At 46.8% G+C, this 20927-nt stretch overlaps 1 protein-coding gene and 1 pseudogene across 3 annotated transcripts in view; one reads left to right on the top strand and one right to left on the bottom strand.

Annotated features, from left to right (window-relative positions):
- LOC129382267 (sodium-dependent nutrient amino acid transporter 1-like) overlaps nt 1–20927 on the top strand; it is a 43984-nt gene that overhangs the window by 12159 nt on the left and 10898 nt on the right. For 2 of the 3 annotated variants that reach the window (XM_055065954.2, XM_055065955.2), the window contains exons 2-11: nt 1545–1686; nt 2499–2630; nt 3543–3706; nt 4673–4731; nt 6236–6368; nt 7334–7468; nt 9187–9290; nt 10148–10281; nt 12052–12167; nt 12919–13047. In XM_055065954.2, the coding sequence (XP_054921929.1) occupies nt 1545–1686; nt 2499–2630; nt 3543–3706; nt 4673–4731; nt 6236–6368; nt 7334–7468; nt 9187–9290; nt 10148–10281; nt 12052–12167; nt 12919–13047 (1248 nt within the window). The remainder of the gene's footprint in view (nt 1–1544; nt 1687–2498; nt 2631–3542; nt 3707–4672; nt 4732–6235; nt 6369–7333; nt 7469–9186; nt 9291–10147; nt 10282–12051; nt 12168–12918; nt 13048–20927) is intronic. The other variant, XM_055065956.2, reaches the window with a different exon arrangement.
- Nucleotides 16897–20312, bottom strand: LOC140218942 (uncharacterized; annotated as a pseudogene).

Here is a 20927-nt window from a genome sequence, read left to right as displayed (position 1 = left end):
GTGCCTTTTCACGGGCCTTTGAAGACGCCAGACAATGGGCTGCGGCGGAGGCCACTGTGCGAGGTCCGCTCTGGAATTTAGAGGCACCGGCTGGGGTCGGGCGTGACCACCTGGCTACGGCGATGCAGGACAATGGACAACAGGACTGCCGCGTTGCGAAGGTCAGCTCCGAGTGCTGCAAAGGTCGTCGGCCCTCGGAGGGGGCACTGAAACCAGTGTGTGTGTGTAAAACGTCCCGCAGAGAGGCGGCTTGTTTACGATGCTGTCGAACGTTCTGCCTCACCTAGGGATCTAGGGAACACGAAGTGTTTAGAAACGGCTGTTGTCGGCTGCTAGTGGGTGCTCGTCGTCGTGCTCTGTGCTCGTCAATGTACTCGTGAGCTGTGTGCTCGTCTGCTGTATGCTTCATCTTGCGGGCGCCATTTGGGAGTCACGCTAGACTGTGTAAATGTACCACTTGTTTAAAATGTAAATAATGTAAATAAATCCTGCTCGCCTAGTCCTGTCGCTCCAAGTTCCTCCGATCGTCCTACAAGCCCGACGCCAAATCCTACAACGCTGTCACGGATTACGCCCACGCATGCGCTAGCCAGATCTCCATTTATGAGGCCGAAAGGGTAACTATGCTCAGAGTAGCCGTGCATTGTGCGGCTTACAAACGTACGCCCGAAGTTGAATGAGACGACTTCCTGCAAGCAACCTGCAAAAGAGTATTGTGGAGAGAGGCTCAAGGGTAGTGCCAGGCAACACAGCGTCGCGTGGCCCAGTGGCAACAACGACAAATGTGGCGACAAGGCACGACGTTGCTCACAGGCAACGCAACCGGGACCAAACCCTGCCTGGGGACGAAATGTTCTTTTCTGGCGACTATTTGTTGCAGGAAGACGTAACGATGGTAAACATGACGATGACAGGCACGATGATGACAACTGCGACCAGATGCGATGGGATCTGTCACTTAAAAACGTTCAAGTCACATGGGAGCTGACCGGTTGACCCGCTTCTCCAAAGACCGGGCCACAAACGAATCTGGGGCGGACACAGCAGCTGAAGGCTTGCGCGCGCTGTGTGTGGTATGAAGGCCGGCGTTCCCACTGGAAATCAAGCCTTAAAAACGTATATTACAAAAAGCATCCTCCTGCTAAACGGTGTCACCGTCCTCCGTGGAAAAGTTATGAAGTGCTGGTCCACGGCGTGAAACCTTAGCTCAACGCGCACACGTTTACTATGATAGACGATGAACCTCGATACAACGAACACAGATAAAACGAGCGAAATATCGTATGTAACGAAGTAACATGAAAATTTTTCTGGCCGACACCTGCACGTAATGATTACGCCTATGGCACATATTAGATATACCGAAGGTATTCTTGAGTTTTGTGCCGTCGTCAGGACGAGGCTGGGCTTATGTTCGAGGTGTTGGTATAAAGCGCTACAGTGAATCAAGGTGTCCCGCAGCGTCAAATTCGTAGCCGTATGCAGTGTTTTTTGCTCCCTTGTGAACCAAGCTGAAAAGGGTACCACGCACATTACATTTGCAGGATGCTGCGCCCAACGGCCAAACACCTCGAGATCGGCCCCAGTGGAACAAGGGATTCCAGTTCCTCCTATCCTGCCTGTCCATCTCCATCGGACTAGGAAACGTGTGGCGATTCCCCACGCTAGCCTACCAGAATGGTGGAGGTACGTATGCGAGGCGAGTTTAAGCGGCTATAAAATTGGTTGTTCGGTTAAAAAGCGAGAGTCGCGCGAAACACACAGGACTGAAATAATAGAACGAAATACGCAAGAGCCAATCAACAACAAAAGCTTCAACCCCGGTGGACCATGGTGCATGCGCAAAGCTCGCCAAAATCCTTCCCAACGCTGTCAAGGTCCGTAACGATAAAATACCACACGGCAATGGTCAGTCGTAAGTTTGCTGTCGTGAGTACTGTTGTACGGGGGTAATTGGAGATCGCAGGGAGAGACCTTCGTCCTGCAGTGGGACGTAAAATAGGCAGACGATGATGATTATGATGATGACATACTGTTGTATTCTTTGAAGCCTGTGTGATTTGCTTCACTGTGACTTTTTAACGATGTACGAACGACCCCAAACGTCTACCGTCCTGTTGTTTTTCTTCAAAACAAAGCTTGTAATTGGTCGTAACTTGGCCCGTTCCTTCTACTTTTAATATAGAACGTTTAGAGAGAGTTAGAGAAAATTCTGTATTGAAAGGGATATGTGATTAGCCAGCGTATTTTCGCCTATTTCGTCAGAAAATACGTAAGGGGACCCTCTCCTCAGTATTTAACTTTAATGTATTTGCTCCATTGTAACATTTTATTTTTACTATTGTTGACTAGCATAATCTGCCTGCCCCTATCTTTAAAGCTTCGACCTTGCAAATAAATAAATAAATAAATAAATAAATAAATAATACTCGTTGTTATTGGGAATGTACCTTTCCCCATGAATTTTTTATTTCTAGACATTTTCTCTTTCATTCCAGGGGCGTTTCTCATACCGTACTTCATTCTTCTGTTCATTGTTGGCAAGCCGGTGTACTTTCTGGAGCTCGCCATTGGTCAGTTTTGCGGAAGAGGCGGGGTCCAAACGTGGGAGTGCGTGCCAGGCTTTAAAGGTACGCACTTCGCCACTCCGGAAACTCCGTCATAGAAAGAACCCATCGAGGGATTCACTTTTTCTTGTCATGCTATGTATTTCTTTACAGCGCCAAAATGTCGGCCACTTTCTCCTATCCTTGCAGTATTAAGGAATTTTCAACTCGTGTTTATTTACTTTAGAACAGAGCCGCGGGCGCTAGCGTATTCTTCGAGCTGGGACGCCTTTTCAGCGATGCATCGTTATATGCCTTAACACACTTTGTTTCTGCGCCCTTAATTGACGCGAATTTCGCGATTGGTGCATGTCGTGGAATAGAAAGGCGCGCAAGATTTCCAGGGAGGAAATATTGAGACTGTGTCGAAAACTGGAAATACATTTTGCTTTTCATTTTTTGCTGGCCCTACCCCGTGAGACGTGGCGCATTCGATTTACTTTGCCGCGCCAGCTAGCATCATAGAGTGGCTCACTATTCGTGAGAAACCACGGTTGTACGAGGGTTCTTAGCTGGGCTTGTTGGTTTAATCGTTGACTTCTAGCGCTGTTCTGAGTTTTACGCTTGTCAAGTCGTGTGTAGCATCAAGTATGACTTGCCCGTTAATTTCTTACTGCTTTTCCGTGGCGGCCGGGCTAGTCAGTTACATTGTGTCCCTTGCATTATTATATTACTACGTTGCGTTGTCCTGTCCGTTTTTCACACGTCCCGTCGTCTGCGCTGTTTTGTCATAATGTACAAGAGGTGTACTCACTTTCATGAAGCCGGGTATTGTATAAAATTCATTCCAGCATATTTGACACGGTGAACAAAGTTTTCCTGACTTTCGTTTTCAAAATGGAAAAAGCATATATATCGCTCCTTCCGTGGAGAGCCCACTGTGTACATTTAATTTAAGAATAACTTCAGTGAATTTTGGCTGATCTACTGGCGCAGGCATAAGCGTCGCTCAGTTTGTGACCAGCTTCTATATCCTGGTCGCCTACAATTACATCATGGCCCTCTGTCTGTTCTACCTGTTCGCGTCCATGCAAAGCCCTCTTCCTTGGACCCAGTGCGACCCCCAGTGGAGCGACGGCAACTGCTTCGACAGCAACTTGGTAAGTATTTACTGTGAAAAGAACTCGCAAGAAAAGAAACAGTGTTCAGAAATCAAGCTTCTTTTATCAGCTGTGCCCCGTCTCTGTGAAGGAAGGTTTCAGTTTTCGACGAGTTTCTGCCACCGTGCTTTGTCATTTGGCTATTCCTCCCTTAGATTGAGCCACAGGGCTTTGAAGTTTTACAATTATTGACGAAGTTTTCCTTTCTTAAGGGTGCGAATGGGTGCTTAAGTGCTCCAAGGCAACCCATTAAGTTTAAAAGGCTGAGGTCAGACTTTAACGCCCAGATCCAGACGATCTGAAAGAAAACGAATTTCCATTTTTTTCTTTTGTTTTTTCTTAACCTTGATTGTTGTATCATTCACGTTAGTCAAGGTGACCTCAGCTGACAAGTTTCAGTCTGTAATTGTCCTCGAATTCTTTTGTTGCTTTCTTTCATAATAGGAGAAATCGCCGAAGGCAAGAACAAAAGCTTTCTTAAGGCCCAACCACAACGAGCAATTTTCCGACGGATTTTCGGCGTCGGCCCGGCACGGTGTCACGCGGCGTTGGCCGACGTCTGCGGGTTTGTGATTTTCGAGCCACTTCCGCCTTCTTCACTGTGGTCTGGCATGTGCAGACTTCGGCGTCGAGTGGGCGTCGCCCTCAGCGTCGCGTTGTTCTTAACGACGCCGCCTGATGCCGAAAATCCAGTTCAAACGCGTTTCTTGTGGTTGGGCCAAATATCATTGCCTGCCGATTTTCCAACGTTGTATCAAGTGTCCTTGCTTAAAGTCCTGACACTGTTTGGTACCGTGCTGTCTGAAAAGGACAAGTCGCACGAATCTTCGAGCGACGAGACATGACTTCTACTTTGCTGTTTCGTGAGCAATATATTTTTTTCCTGTTTTATTTTGACGCAGCCCACTGCTCTCGGCAACATACTTAAGTGCTTTACTTTTGTGTCCCTTTGTCTTAACAACACAGTTGAACGCCACTGCTGACGTCACCGAGAACGCTTCCTCCTCGTCAGAACAGTTCTTCAGGTAAGATGAACGAATAAAATAACAATTCAAACATTGAAAACATGAGTTTTTCTTCTTCTTAAGTGCGAGTAGAAGATAGTCGCTGAAGGCAGGAAAGTTTCCTTGGTCATGTTAAAGACAAGCTTGATTCAAGTTTCCCTACGCAGATAAAATCATAGCAGACGATTCTGTCTGGCCCTCGTCGTACACTGTGATCATGATCTCTGGGCCCATAATGCAGAACGTTTGTTTCAAAACGAACGGCCTTCCTTGGCTCTGTCGCTCCCTTTTTTTCGTGGTTGGCAGTGGTGGGAATTTCACCGGCCGATACAAAGGCGCCAATTCAAATGGTACACCCGCCGTGGTTGCTCAGTGGCTATGGTGTTAGGCTGCTGAGCACGAGGTCGCGGGATCGAATCCCGACCACGGTGGCCGCATTTCGATGGGGGCGAAATGCGAAAACCCCCGTGTACTTAGATTTAGGTGCACGTTAAAGAACCCCTGGTGGTCAAAATTTCCGGAGTCCTCCCCTACGGCGTGCCTCATAATCAGAAAGTGGTTTTGGCACGTAAAACCCCATAACTTAACTCAAATGGTACGTGGTTTCAAGTAACGAAGTTGCGGGGCGCGGTCATCGCCGAATGCCAGCTTTTCAGAGCCACTTGTCACTTGAAAGCTTTGGGACGACTGAAGGCTTTGCTGTTATGGAGCAGCCGGGAAGGACAGCCCTCCTCGTCCCCCGCCGCCCTTTTCCCCATTGGCGGCTGCGGGAGACGGCTCCGGCTGCAGAAGAGGAGGGCGACTGTCGCCTTCCACGCCGGCTCTCGCGTTGCTGGAGACAGCGCACATAAGACGAATCGAATTACATTTATAGCGATCTATACTACTGTTGTTGCTGCTGCTGCTGATGATGATGCCGCCGCTACAAATGTGCTGGTTAACAACTCTGTCCTCTGCGCAATTACGCGATGAAGCAACAAAGTCTGCCCAATTTGGTACGGACACTCGAGGCGATTTTATGCCATCCGCGCCGCTGCCGTTCTCGCTATGTATCGACGGCGCATGCACAAACCGTGTATGCGCCGTGACGTGCTGCGGAAGTGAGGGCGAGAAGCCCAGGTGTTAAAGTTAACGCGTTATAAAGCCTACAGACTCCGTTTCATACATAGCAGTCAACGCTGCCGAAGCTTGAGCACCTTTTCGCTTTCAGCGTTGAGGTTTAGACCAAAATTATGCTTTGTATAGTTTCTGGAATATAACTTTCTCAAATGCAACAAATTTTATTCAAATCCGTCGAGCAGTTGTCTCGCAATAACATTTCTATGTTTTGCATGTATTTGAATAAGGCGCCGAGAATAAGTCGCAGTTGGCCACGAGCATAAGCTTCGTCTTGAATATTGAAGTTTGAGACGAGAGCGCCAGCGTATGGTCAAAGCAATCGTCCTTGAAAAAATTGAAGCAAAAAAGCCATACCAGTTTCATTTTTACTGATAATTTTTTATTCCATCCTTTCTTGTTCACAAAGGAATTACGCGTTAAAAGACTCCAGAGAATTCAAGCTTCCCTCGGCCTTCGACTGGAGAATGGCACTGTGCCTGTTGCTCTCGTGGGTTGTCCAAGCAGCGTCCACTATCAAGGGTGTTCACTCAATTGGCAAGGTACGTGCACACCTCGCGGAACAACGCTACAAGACATTGGCTTGTTTTGCCTTGCACTGGCAAGGCGCATATGCTGGTGGTTTTTTGATCGAATTATGCACGTGCGGGACATTGAAAAAATAAAGTCAAATGAAATAAAGTAGCATAGAATAGACGCTGCGGCGCACTTGAACGATCTGGTGGTTGTTATACTGCAAATATTGAATTTAGTGAGCTATAGGCATGTAAATTTCAATATTTCGTGTCTTAGAAGAAACGCCTGCATGGATGCGCTCTTCTGCGTAAACATTTGGACGAATGACCACGGAGTTAGGTGTGCGACACCGAATGCGTTATTCAAAGTGGCCCCCTGCCACCAGACCCTGAGTGACATGTAAAGTTGGAACACTTGCCGGAGTGTCTACGTCTACGCCGTAGTAGTTTTAAGCGAGAGTGCTTGTTCTTTGTTTTGATTTTAATGTTTTGTACGTTATATAAGAATATCCGGTGTTACTGCGTGCCACTTTGGAGCACATTTCGCTCTACGTACTTGTCGCCGAAATAAAAAGCGTGGTAGCTTCTATTGAAGCTCTGTGGCTGTTAAATCCCGGTTGCAACATTTGAAGCACGCATATACATGTACGAAGTGAGTTCCATTCGTAAGAGTCAAGCAGTCGAATAAGGGAAGCGAGAAATGCGCGACTAGTGCGGCCAGTCATGCGCGTTGCACTGTGGCACATGTTGTCAATCTACGGCCTTCGTTTGGTTTGAGCACGTTAAAGGATCTTTTCGCAGATGTTCGAAGTTTATTGGCACGTTTTATTTAATTCCTCGCGGACAATGCATGTGCGCGCACGCTTGTATCCTTCCGTTCAGCCGGATCGTAATCTTTGGTTGCCTGTGTATACAACGAAATGCGGCTCCATTATCTCCATAACTTCACGCTGTATCTTCATCGTAAAGAGCAACGTTGTGTCACCTCGCAGGTGGCGTACCTGACATCAACGTTCCCGTACGTGGTGCTGTTCTCGCTTCTCGTTGTCACGCTGCTCCAGGAAGGAGCCAGAAAGGGCCTGACCGCCTTTTTTGTACCCCAGTGGAGCAAGATACTCGAAATACAGGTGAGCATTGCAAGCCATGGTAAAATAACACTGTAGGAGAAACGTGCCACAAGGAACGCTTCAAGGGCATCGATGCGAAAATTGACATTATTGTTCCGGTGGCCATGACCACGTGCCCGCACCTAGTGGGCGGAGATGTTTACACGTTAAGGCTCGCGAAGTCGATCAGTCTGTTCACAAATACGCAATGTTCTCGCCACGTTTGCTGAGCTTCCTAAATGCGTTGAGGCTGTCAGTATAGGTGCGGGCTTCGTTGACATCAAGCAAGTTAACACAAGAATGACCTCGCTAACAGTAACGCGCTCACTCTTTCTCACCACCCGAAACTCCTTCGACTTCCCTTCCCCCTGCGAGGTCGCGGGATCGAATCCCGGCCATGGCGGCCGCATTTCGATGGGGGCGAAATGCGAAAACACCCGTGTACCTAGATTTAGGTGCACGTTAAAGATCCCCAGGTGGTCGAAATTTCCGGAGTCCTCCACTACGGCGTGCCTCATAATCAGAAAGTGGTTTTGGCACGTAAAACCCCATAATTTAATTTTTGTCCCTTCCCCCTGAACCCCCCCCCCCTCCGGTCTCATTGCCCGAAAATCTATCCTTCGGCGAGACATGCGTGTCTGCTCTTTTCTCCATATTCTTTCTCGGATGCACTGTAAAATAATGTACAACTTTAAAAGTGAACAAGGGTGTAAGCGTGTATTAGATCCCTCTCTTACACCCTTTTGGGTCTAAGGTTGTGAGTTAGTTGTGAGTTACAGGCAGATTTACGCCCTTATTCACTTTCAAGGGTTACATTATTTTGCAGTGTGGAGGAAATCTCACTCCGGAGATTTCGGGCCGGGGAGCCCTTTATACAAAATAGAGAGAAAAGGATGCATAGAAAGGCAGGGAGGTTAACCAGAGGTAGTTCCGGTTTGCTATCCTGCACGGGGGAAAGGTTAAGGGGGATAAAAAGAGAAGGAGAGTGAAGGGGGGAGACAAAGAAAAAGAAAGATGAGCACGAACAAACCACGTACACTATAGAGCAGTAGGGGGCGGCTTTGTTAAAGTCTATCGTGAAGCCCCGTAGACCGCAGTAACCTTAACTTTATACACAAGCCATCACTTGCCCCTATATATGGTCAACCTTATAGAGACAGTGTCCATTATCCAAAGTGATACGTTGCTGCGTCTGCAGAGGGTGTCCGTATATTTTGGACGTGCTTTAGACACTCCAGGAAAACGTAATTAAGTATATGGAGTTAGGCACTGACCGAACTGAAGTCTAAAAGCGACGGCTCGCGGACAGCAGATCTAATGAGTCGCTGTTGCAGTATCTCTATGAAACGAGCCTCCATGTAATTTCATTCCCACATTATGCCTCGTTGAAACTCAGGCTAATAATAATGATGATAGATACGTTATAAGGTCTAACGTTCCCAAGCAGTTGACGAGCTCTGGAAATAAATTTTACTAGAGATTCCGCGCATATCCATCACGGAGCTCTTAAACCAGTGAATTCTTAATTAGGTAGAAAAAGAAAAAAGACGAGCTTGGTCATGCACGCGAAAGGACCAATTTGTACGGACGCCATCTCAGTGGAAGAGCTAAATTTTCTAATGCAGATTCGAGGCAAATTATACGACGAATGCTGCACGCAACAGGCTCGGAGCCATCACTTGTGAGAACGAAAACGCTAAGTTGGCAGCAATCCTTCACAATTGCTGTCCTTTCCTCAGGTATGGTTCAACGCGTGCGAGCAGTCCTTCTTTTCTCTTGGCATCGGCATGGGAGTATTGACGATGTACTCCAGTTACAGTGACTTCAAGCACAGCATTTCAAGGTACTGTGACATTTAGATCCTCTTTAAAAGAGTAACATTTGACTTGTGCAGTAAGGATAAGAAATAATTTTTGTAGAAATGTAGTTCAGTGTACCTGTACCAGTGTAATGTTTGTAGTTCAGTGTACCTTGACGGCAGAAAAAGAAACAATGGATGCCTTAATTTTGGCCGAACAGCGTAAAAAAGCGTTTGTTCTCATAAGGCTCGCAAGAGGAAGCCTGTGAACAATTAGGCTGTTTACTTTACAAAACAAAACAAAAACAAAAGAAGAGAAAGAAAAACACGCACGTAGTACTCTTTATTATAATATATCCGCAAGCTGGTAGAGTTAGATCCTGGTCAAACGTATTCCACTGTTTTAGCTTTCGAGTCGCGGTTCTTGGTAGTTTCTTGGTGCAAATTCATTGCGCCTTGCATAGTGAGCGCGCGTATGTTTTGTGATGTCTTCGGAACGTTTTTTATAAATGCTTGTTGATTCCTACACAATAAAGAATTGCAACCTAGTACATACTCGCTTCGTTATTCTGTTTTCTCCAAAAATTATGTTCAACGTAAATAGCGCGGCAGCCATATACTGATCTTGCAACGCTGAACTGGTTGCTAAATTAGCATTTTTTATTAGGGAGTGAGATTTCCAGCAGTAATCTTGCCTTGGGTGCAAACTTAACGTGAAGTATGTATCCTCATGTTTTTCGTAAATTTTAATAATTTCATGCTGCAGTGACGTGCTTTAATTGCTTATGGTTATGGAACTTGTGGCAATAAATTACCACCCGTTAAACTGCATGATTTGTGGAGCTAACAGATTCTCAACGTACATTTTTAATGCAGGACGTCTCTGAATGTGTGCATTTCAGGGACGCTTTCTTCATTTCAATCGCCGATACAGCTACAAGCCTCTTAGCTGGATCGGTCGTTTTCTCCACACTTGGCTCACTAGCGCATCAACTCGGAGTACAAGATATCTCCCAGGCCTTGAAAGGAACTTCGGGTAAGTAAGTGTGGCGCACTTCGCAAATACATGGTAGGTGCAGCAGCTTCAGTGGCTGTCACAAAATGAAGAAACGATGCTACGCTTCATACTTCACGTTTATTTACTACCGTATTTTAGAATAATTTGGTGGCGCATCCATCCTTTGGAGCTCTTTGACGAACTTAATATGATTAGCAATCTATATTATGATGGGTGTATAAGTGGCGATGATATGTTTTACTACGCTATGATGATTGTTATGAAGAGCGGCAACATACCAAGTGACACGTACCCGGCGACTCAGGTTGGCGTGAAAAGCAAACGGCTCAGTACGGACATCGATGGACAGATGCCGAAAAGCGCGCAAGGTATCCTGAGAATGCTAATCGCAGTGAAACCGTATGATTCATGAACTACCATATTCAATAGTTCTATATTGTATATGGAAAGACGCGGGTTTTTATACAGGATCTTATTACACGTTAATATCAGATTTCTGGATATCGGTGTTCGGGGCAAAAGATTTTTAATGGAATTAGCCCATTCTTGGGAAACATTACGCATAGTTCCGATATCTATCTATGACCGTAGTTAACTTTTTTTCTTTGACGCAGACTTGGTTCACTGGATATGTGCTACTCGTACTTGCCACTCTTCATAATAATCATAACACATAAAACATATGATCAATTACAGACCCATCATATTAAAAATTTATTTAGTTATCTAGTTATTTATTTGAGTATCCTAAGGGCCCGTTAGGGCATTACACAGTGGAAGATGGAAAAGGTCAGGTGTAAGTGCAATGTATAAAATAGAAGTAATATGGGAAGACATTAGATATAATAAAAATGATATAAACGTTGTACAGAGACAAATAGGGAAGAGATGATATTGTGCAATATATGGTAGTGTGAAAAACGCAAGCTCAAAACGCCATGGTGGTCACCAGCATGCGTCAAATTTATATCGCCAATCATCTGCAAAAGATGCATGCATCCGCAAGATACAGAATGCGGGCAGACAAATTTTCTTGCGTCATAATGCAGATTCAGCTTGACAGTAAATCGCTTTATTATATCTACAAGTTATAGCATTGCGAGTGTCGTTGCAGCGTCGTTTGAAAGAGCGGAGTAAGAAATAGATTTGGTCTAGTAAATGCATATTGAAAAAAAAAAGGAAGAGGTTTGGAAAACGCGCATCACCAAAGCAGAATGCCTTATGACGATTATCAGATGCGTGGCAACAGCGCGTACCTGCCACTTCGCGTTGTAGTTCTTGGGCTTGAGCGTTGTACGGTGCGACTGTGCCAGGCGTTGTTAGCCTTCCTGTACACGCGTTCTTCAGACTCCCTGCATATATCAAACTGACTACTTTGATGCCAAGTCATTCCCTTGCCCCGTGCAGGATAGCATGAAGGGAGCATCTCTAGTTACCTTACTCAGCGTTTCTACGTATTATTTTCATATCTTTTTGCTGACGCGCTGTCAGCCCCGGATGTGCATCGCCGTGCATCGATGCTGTCGGCTAATTGCCACGGAGGCTATACAACTATGCTGGGTGAATCACTCAGAAGTGCAATCTTTACTGCTGCACCCAATTCTTGCTGTTCCAGTTGGTATAAAGGTGGATGTACAACGCAAAGAAACTTCAAGATTTCTGTATATTCATCATTTACATGTTTTGTTGCAGCCCGGGATTACTGTGCCATGAAAAAGAATAAAGCGAAAGTGCTAGTTCTTTCAGACTGCGTTTATAATACCGCTCATTTCGGCTTTTTCTTCACAGATTTGGGATTGGCCTTCGTCACTTACCCGGAAGCCCTGAGCCGAATATCATTCCTGCCTCAATTGTGGTCGGTGTTGTTCTTCTTCATGCTGTTTCTTCTCGGACTTGGAAGCTGCGTAAGTGAAAGAAACTTGGAACTTCGTTTGATTCTAACGCTTAAAAATTTTAGTTGTTTACGTGAAACAATTGGCAATGGTATCGCCCGTCTCTGGAGCAAAAAGACGACCCATGTCATGCTGCGACAATGCTTGTGTTAAGCTTTACTTATAATTTACTTATTAGAATGTATATGAATTGGGGTTTGTCATTGATGCACTCGGTTGACTTCATTAATAGAAAGCTGCTATGGATCGATTAATTTCTCATTGATATTATCACCACGATGCGTGCGAATTCGTGCTAAAATTTGTTGATGAATGGCGATTGAACGCCACTTTTAAGGTACTCCGTATATGTAGTTATTTTAATATATATCGGATTATTTTCTCATTTTAAACTTTACTTTGCATAATGCTGGGGTGTACATTGCACAAGGAAATCGGGCGAAAAGCTGAAAGCAGCTTTCGGGCGTTAGAGCATGCATTGTAAGATCATGCGACAAGGTAAAAAAAGGTGTTATTCCTAAGGTCATGTCGTTATCGTCCAATTAAGCAAACAACAAAGGCATGCTGAGACCTCGTGAATTATAATGTAACCGCACGTCAGTAGTACTTATCGACTGCAGGAAGCATTTGGAATAAATTAAAAATAATCGTTCACATTTGGCAGTTTTGTTGGAAGTGAGTACGCTATAAGCAAAACTGTTGCGCTTAGTAAGGTATTATCCCCAATAAACTCATCTAAACTTTCTGTCGATTTATGCTACAGGTTTCAAACATTCAGCTCATGGTGGCTGTTCTAGAAGACCAGTACCCCCGGTTGCAGGACCTCAAGGGCTGCACAGTTCTTGTCATATGCGTCGTGTGCTTCGGTACGGGTCTCGCCCTATGCACTGATGTGAGTGAACCGTTTTTGGATGTTAATATAACATGACCCACGAATTATTTATGTGTTCCAAACGCTAAAATATTTGTCCCAACAGTTATTTAACACGTTCAGTTAAATGTTTTATTCATCAAATCGTTTAATACGGCAGCATCAAGAAAATGCTTTAAACTAACACATACAAATTGTGTGTTCTAGACGGTAAAATATTTGTCGCAAGAGGTGCTTAACACGTTCAGTCAAATGCTTTATTCATCAAACAGCTTGATCTGGAAGCCTCAAGAAATGATCTTGGAATGCTGAGGAAAAAATGGGGTGACTGACGAAATAATAATAAAAAATAATCGAGGTCCTCACGCTTTAAGTTTGCTAGGGAGTCCATGCTCAAAATACTGTGATGAAGGGTTTGTTACGGGCATTCTAAACGTCAAAACGTTTTCTTCTTCGCTGGGTCAGTGGGCCAACTTTTATGCTCAACATTCTTTCGCGTAGGCAAACTGGACTTCACACTTGTGGCTATATTACTTGCAATTTTCCGTGCTGAATTATGTCTTGATATTATGTTTTCTGGTTCTATATCACTCTATAACTTGTATGCTGTTGTATACTATAGTTGGTTCTTTAAAGAATGATACGTTATACAAGTTTCTCTATTAGGATGTTACTTTAAATATTTTTGTACCACAGCTAGGCACACTTTGATAGATGGGCGTTCTGCCAAAGAGTAGTGCAGCGGATGTTCTTTTTTTCTATTTTTTATTGCATCTCTCAAATCAATAAAATAAAACCCAACGTACTATAAAAAGACATTGGATGTCACCTAAATTAACGTCCCGAAAGCATATTGCCAGTTTAATAAGTCATTTAATATTTACGCAACTCAACTACCCCTCCAGTGGACGGGAGCAGTCATACCGACCATTTACGGCAGCTCTATTTGAGACCACTGGCACATGGATACCTCGAAGACATGCAAGGGAGGCGTTTCACATTGGTTTCTAATGTTTGACACTGTTCACACCTTGAGAATAGAGAAATTAAGGAGAAAAAATACTGACGCCTTCCACGCCTGTACAAAGGGTTGTCGCAGCAGTTGCCGTTCACGTTGAACTTTATTGCTGTCACAGTACAAACAGGGAGGCGGGACTCGGAGCATAAAAACTTCATAATGCGGCTTGAAGGCCACCGTTCGCCCAATGCTGTCACATGACAGGGGAGAGTGAGCAAGGACACCGCAGCAAACACACACAAATTTAAACGTGCATGCTCGTCGTACATTGTAGGTGGGGCACAAGTGCTTTACACTTCACGACAAAGACAACTATTCCATGCCGCGTCACTTGCCCAAAGCTTCCTTTCGTATGCTGCTCTTCTGCGCTTCATGGCGACGCTCACTAAAATATACCTGGGTGCTCTGGACCCCCTCATCCGAAAAAGCTGAGCCCCGTGTGCACCGGATGCATCCTCGTGCATCCTTCGACACTCAACAATGTGCTCCACTCGCTAGATTCAGCCGCTTTGGTGACAGATCGCTCTCGGAGGGAAATATCCTCAGACCTTGTTCTGGGCTCTCTTCCATGTACAAGACCACAAAAGTCCTGTTTCGCTTCTTGAAGCCTGCTGGATTGTACGGTAGACTGTCGCTGCCAGTGGACACTCCTCGGCATGTGTATTAGCACTGAGCGCGTTTTAAAAAGCGAACTTCGCCGGCTTTTGTGACCGTGGGAACCGCGGCCCGGCTGTTCTCTTGCCGAGCAGGCCAACCAATCACAGCGGAGCACGCGCGCAGCTGGGTTCCTTGAGGCACCACCAGATGGCGCTCGCCTCTGCGCATCACAAGGTTAGGCGAGGTTCCCGTTAGGCTGACTAATGAGTTGCGACCAAAAGGTAAGGGAACTCTCTTGAAGGCAGGAGAAAAAAGAAAGCTTACAAGACAGGCGAATACCACGCAGTTGGCGACCAAGTAGAATTAATTTAATTTATGAAGGTAAGGAGGAAAAATAATTCACTCGTATGTACGGTTGATCATTACATCAATTATATAGACATGTTGGCAACGCAGACTATTAAAATTAAAACTTCAAGCATGGGCAGATCATAAACATATTGAGAGAACTTCAGAATGGCTTCAGAACCGATAGGCGTCTGGATAATAACTTATTCGTTCTTACTCAGTGTACTGAAATATCCAGAGAGACAGGAGCCCGCTATATGTAGCTTTTTTTTAGAAATTACCGGAGTGTATGACAACATATACCGCAGTTTTTTGTGGGATATTATGGAAGGGGAAGGCTTGGCGACGACTGTGTACAGCTTCTGAGGGAGATTTACCTAGAAAATACGGTTTGCTTTGAATGGGAAGGGATGAGGAGCGAGGGGAAAGTTGATATCACCAAGGGACTGACAGGGGTGCCCTTTATGCCCGCTGCTATTTATGGTGCACATGGTAGGAATGGAATGGGTGTTAGAAGGAATCAATACCTGGTTTAATATCTCATACAAACAGGTCGGCACAATAGTAGAGCAGCAGCTTGCAGGTTTGTTTTATGCGAACGACTTTGGGTTCGTTGCTAACAAGCCAAGTGATATGCAACGTCTGGCTAATATCTGTGGATTTAGGATTGAAATATATCGTTAAAAATGAAGTTTGAAATGAAATGAAAACAGTGAACAGACACTGTCAAAACAGAGTCAGGAAATACATCGGGTAGAAGAATACAAATACCTTGGTATATGGATAATCGAAGGCAATAGATATATGGAAACAGGAAGAAACAATAATAGAAAATGGGCAGAGAAATGTGGCCATAATGAAACACAGATTCTTATGGGCAAACAGGAGGTGCTCCGGTGTAAGTGGAAAGGTGTAATGGTTCCTGAACTTACAAGAAAAGCTACATAGCCTTGGAGCAGTCAGATGTTTCCGTTACGTTGATGATTTCCTTCTTTATTTTCCATATGGCCAGCACGTAGATGTTACTGAAACAGTAAGTGTGCAAATGTTCACACGGGCACACCAACGCCTGCAGTTTACGGTAGAAATGTTAGATAATGATAGCCTTCAGTTCTTAGACTTAAAATTTACATTCAGTGCAACTCGCACGTGTTGGGAGTACAAAACGAGGAGTGAAGAACGTCTGCTCCAGTTTCATTCAGGCCATTCTATGTTAACAAAAAGAGCACGTGTGAATTCGAGCATTAACGTAGCCATAAAAAAAATCGTGTGGCCACAGCATCAACGATAGTATGCAGCTACATATCACGAAATTTAAGGACAGTGGTTATCCCATAACATTTATATCGTCCATCGCTGGAAAAGTTTTGAGAGGCTTAAATAACAAAAAGAAAGTAGCCACAAAGGACGGTGAGGATACGAAGGCAGCTGTCATACCTCATATTCATAAAATTTCGCATGGCCTCAAATAGATTGGCGAAAGGCACGGCGCAAATGTTTGATCTAGCCGGATAAATGACGGATGTTTGATCTAGCCTTACTCGTCATTGTTAAATCAGATGTGCGTAGTTTGACTTCTTTTTCCACTTTCATTTCGTGTTATCTATTTATTTTACATTTACCCTTCGTGTTTATATTTGACGTGCGATAGCGAAAAATAAACAGTTAAAAGTTTGCACATATGTGTGTCTGTCTTTTTGTGCTTAGTATAACATTATAGCGCAGCAAGCAGAAAGATTAAATTTGGAAATGCGGTTGTTCGCTTGAAGTGAGGGGTACAACCAGGACTCGATGGCAACCAAATGTCAATGGGACGGTTCGCTTTGAGCGCTCAAGAGAAGACTACAAATGAAGCTGTGCAGGGAGATATGGGCTGGACAAGTTTTGAAGTGAGGGAAGCTGAGAGTGAGTGAGTGAGTGAGTGAGGAAACTTTGTTGTGAACGCCTGCAGAACGGTTAGCCTTCCCCTGTTAGGGAGGCGTTACCGTGACGCGGCCATGACGTCTTCACGGCGTGTGGCGCCTCTACTTCGGCCGCGGCCGCACTATTCCCTTTGGTCGACCGCGCCTGCCCCTCTGTTGGGGTGGCAGCCTCCCTCCGGTTTCGCTCGGTCGTTGCCTTTCGAGGGCCGCCGAGATCTGCTGGACGGCCTGGGTTTGGACATCTTGGTCATAGCATCTCGTTGCGGCCTCGAGCCGCGGCGGGATCGTTGTTATTGTTGCAGCTTCATGCGGATTCTTGGCACAGTCCCAAAGGATGTGAGCTGCAGTGGCTCTTTCCTTTCGGCACACACAACACAGATCACTTTCATAAACACTTGGACACACGTGCCTCATCAGCACCGGGGTGAATAATGACCCCGTTTGAAGTTGTCGATATAAAACCGCCTCCTTACGGGTCAAGCCCGGATGAGGTGGCGGCATAGTCCTTCGCTCTAGTCGGTACCATTTCACAATTTCGTTATAGGAAGTCATTTTGTCCTTGGTTTCCCACCACCACGACGGGTCGGCTGTAGTAGCAGCGGCACGGTTGGTTAGTCCTCGCGCCGCCGCGTTCACCGTCTCGTTGTGGTTAGCGTTGCCGCGATCCGACACATCACTGCCCATGTGGGCCGGAAACCACTTTATCACCACACACCGACTTTCACTCGCGAGATCGACCACACGCAACACACGCGCGGCTTCACCACACACCCTTGCTCTGGCGTAATTTTTCACTGCCGTCCTAGAATCACAGAGCACAGTCGTGCACTCGGGGTCGGCGATGGCCAAAGCAATGGCCACCTCCTCGGCTTGATGCGCGCCTCGAGTCCGCACACTCGCAGCTGTTCTCGTTGCACCGGTCGATGCCCCGACGACTGCAGCGGCGAATGCCTTTCTGTCATGTGGATACTCTGCCGCGTCCACAAACACGGCACCCCTGTCTTTGGCATGGAGATCGATGAGCGCCTTGGCCCTCGCCGCCCGCCGCTCTTTGTGGAACTCAGGGTTCATATTCCTTGGCACCGGACATACCCGTAGCCTTCTACTAATTGCGTCCGGTACAGGCACCTCTGTATTTTCGGGTCCCATTTCCTTTGGTCCCAGGCCTAGGTCACGCAGCACTTGTCTGCCCGTTCTTGTTTCTGATAGCCGCGCGAGCTGAGCGGTCCTCTGCGCCTCGGCGATTTCCTCCAGGGTGTTATGTACTCCCAAGGCCAGGAACTTGTCGGTGCTTGTGCAGTCGAGAAGTCCGAGTGCAGCTTTGTACGCTTTGCGTATGAGCGCATTGATCTTATTTCGTTCGCACTGCCTCCAGTTGTGAAAAGCAGCAACGTATGTAATGTGGCTTATAGCGAAGGATTCCACTAACCGGGTGAGGCTTTCTTCCTTCATGCCTGCTGTTCTGTGCGACACCCTCTTAATGAGGCGGATGGCCGTGGTGACTTTGGCCGCCAGACGGTTGACCGTCTCGCCGTTGACTCGTTTGCGCTCAATCAGCATCCCCAGCACTCGGATCTTCTCGACAACCGGGATCATGTGACCACCACTCGTCCTGATCTTTATTGTGTCTTGCTCTCTCGCAGGTTCGTTGCCTTTCGTCTTCCTAGCTGTCCTTTTCGGAGGAATCACCAACAGCTCAGACTTGCTTGGGGAGCAGACGAGCCCAGACCCGTCCAGCTGCTCCTCGATAGCGTCAACCGCCTCTTGCAATGTATCCTCGATGTGTCCGTCGCTTCCTCCTGGGACCCAGAGCGTTATATCGTCGGCATAGATGGTGTGTCGGACCCGCGCCACTCGTGAGAGGCGCTCGGCCACCCCTATCATTACAAGGTTGAAAAGCAATGGCGAGATGACTGAGCCCTGGGGGGTCCCGACACTGCCGAGCTTCCTCTTTTGGAGCCGCAGGTCACCGGCGATGATTTCGGTAGTCCGCTCCGTCAAAAAATCCTTGATGTACGCATAAGTTCTCTTGCCCATGTTTAGCCGTGACACCTGGGCGAGAATCGCTGAGTGTCTCACTTTGTCAAAAGCACTCAGCAGGTCCAAACCCAAGATGGCTCGCTTGTCTTTTGTGTTGGTAGTGTCATCGAGGATTTCATTTTTCAGTTGTATCATGGCGTCCTGAGTTCCGAGCTTGTTTCGGAACCCGATGACGGTGTTTGGGTAGAGCCCCGAATCTTCCAGGTACCTCTGCCACCTGTTCATGAGTACGTGCTCCAACGCTTTGCCCACACAGGACGTAAGCGAGATCGGCCGGAGGTTCTCAATGTTGGGTGGCTTGCCCGGCTTGGGAATCAAGATGGTCTTGGCTGCTTTCCACTGCCGCGGTAATGATCCGGCTCGCCAGCAAGTGTTGAAGTATGCCGTGAGGTTCTCGATGGCCGCTTCGTTAAGATTTTTTAGCGCTCTGTTCGTAACGCGGTCGGGACCAGCGGCGGAGTTGCTGTTGAGATCGTGCAGGGCAACCCTTACTTCCCATACTTCAATGTCTCGATCTAGCCACTCGTTTGCTTCGCCTAGGTAGTCCGGGTGCGTCTCTGTGGGAGTGACCGGGAGGTACTTGTCGTCGAGGCGTTTCTTCACTTCGTCTTACCCGTGCTCGGTCAGCGCCCTGTGGATGATCTTGGCCAAGTTATGGTGCTGGTGAGACTTGGTCGTGGTCGCATCCAAAAGATGCCTCAGCATGCTCCACGTCTTGCCGCAGTGCATCTGGCCGTCCGCTGCGTTACAAACCTCATTCCATTGCTGTGTGCATAGCACTCGGCTGTGGGACTCGATCTCGCGGTTGAGTTCGGCGACCTTCTTGCGTAGCTTTCTGTTTGTCCTCTGCGTCTTCCACCTTGACAGGATGGACTGCTTGGCTTCGATGAGGTGGGCGAGGCGGCTGTCGACCCTGTGGACACGCTCGTCCGTCTCGATTTCCTTGGTGGCCTTTTCTACCTTGTTTACAATCTCGGCGGACCACTGCTCAATGTCCGTAATTTCGGTTTGCTCCTCGGGTAACAATCCTCGAAACGCGTCCCAGTCAGTAAATCTATGTTTCCGAAGGCTTCTGCCAACTGCGTCGTTACCACCGAGCGGGACAACGACCTCCACAATGTAATGGTCACTTCCCAATTCGTGGCCCGTGTTGCGCCATTCGAAGTCCTCCATACCACCGCCATTACTCCTGACGAAAGTGAGATCAGGCGTTGTGTCTCGGGTGATCGAGTTGCCGATTCTTGTAGGGTATGCTGGGTCGGTCATTAGATTTAGTCCCAAGTCGGTAGCATCTTGCATTAGGTCCCTGCCCTTTGCCAATGTTTTGGGGTAACCCCAGGCTTGATTCGGCGCGTTGAAGTCCCCGCAGATTACCAGCCTGTTGTCGGGCCCCGCGACTTTGCATGCTTTGTGTAACAGTGCTTTGAATTTCTGCTTTCCGTGTGACGGGCTACTGTACACGTTTACCAGAAAAGTGCTTTCCTTCTGCTTTTTCCCGGTAACCACCTCTACCATGGTGTGCTCGATTGGGCTTTTGCTCAATAACTCGTGCTCGACGTACGTGAGGCCTTTTCTCACCAAGGTGCAAACTCCCCTGCCGTTACTGCCGGCCGCGGTCCGGAAGCTTGGTGGGCTGGCGTGGGGCCGGTAACCTGAGAGCTTTACTTCCTCAATGAGGGTCTCTTGCAACATGATAATATCTGGCTTTCTTGATGCTTGTTCTAAGTGTTGCTGAAGTACAGCATTTTTTTCCAGCAAAACCGTTGCAATTCCAATGCCAGACCAGGAGGCCTTTCACTGCTGTTGTGGTTGCGGTGGTTGATGTCCTATCCATGTTTGCTGAAAGTTAGCCATTTGCGTTGCCAAATTCTGTGCTGTCGTAGTAAATTGCTGGCACGTCTGTTCAATTGCTATGAAACGGTCGGTGATTGTCTTGGTGAATGTCGTGCGAATATACTCTTCAAAGTGGGTGAGCC

The sequence above is a fragment of the Dermacentor andersoni genome, chromosome 6 (genome assembly GCF_023375885.2).
Source record: "Dermacentor andersoni chromosome 6, qqDerAnde1_hic_scaffold, whole genome shotgun sequence".
Classification (NCBI taxonomy): domain Eukaryota; kingdom Metazoa; phylum Arthropoda; class Arachnida; order Ixodida; family Ixodidae; genus Dermacentor; species Dermacentor andersoni.
This window is presented reverse-complemented; position numbering and strand designations above follow the sequence as displayed.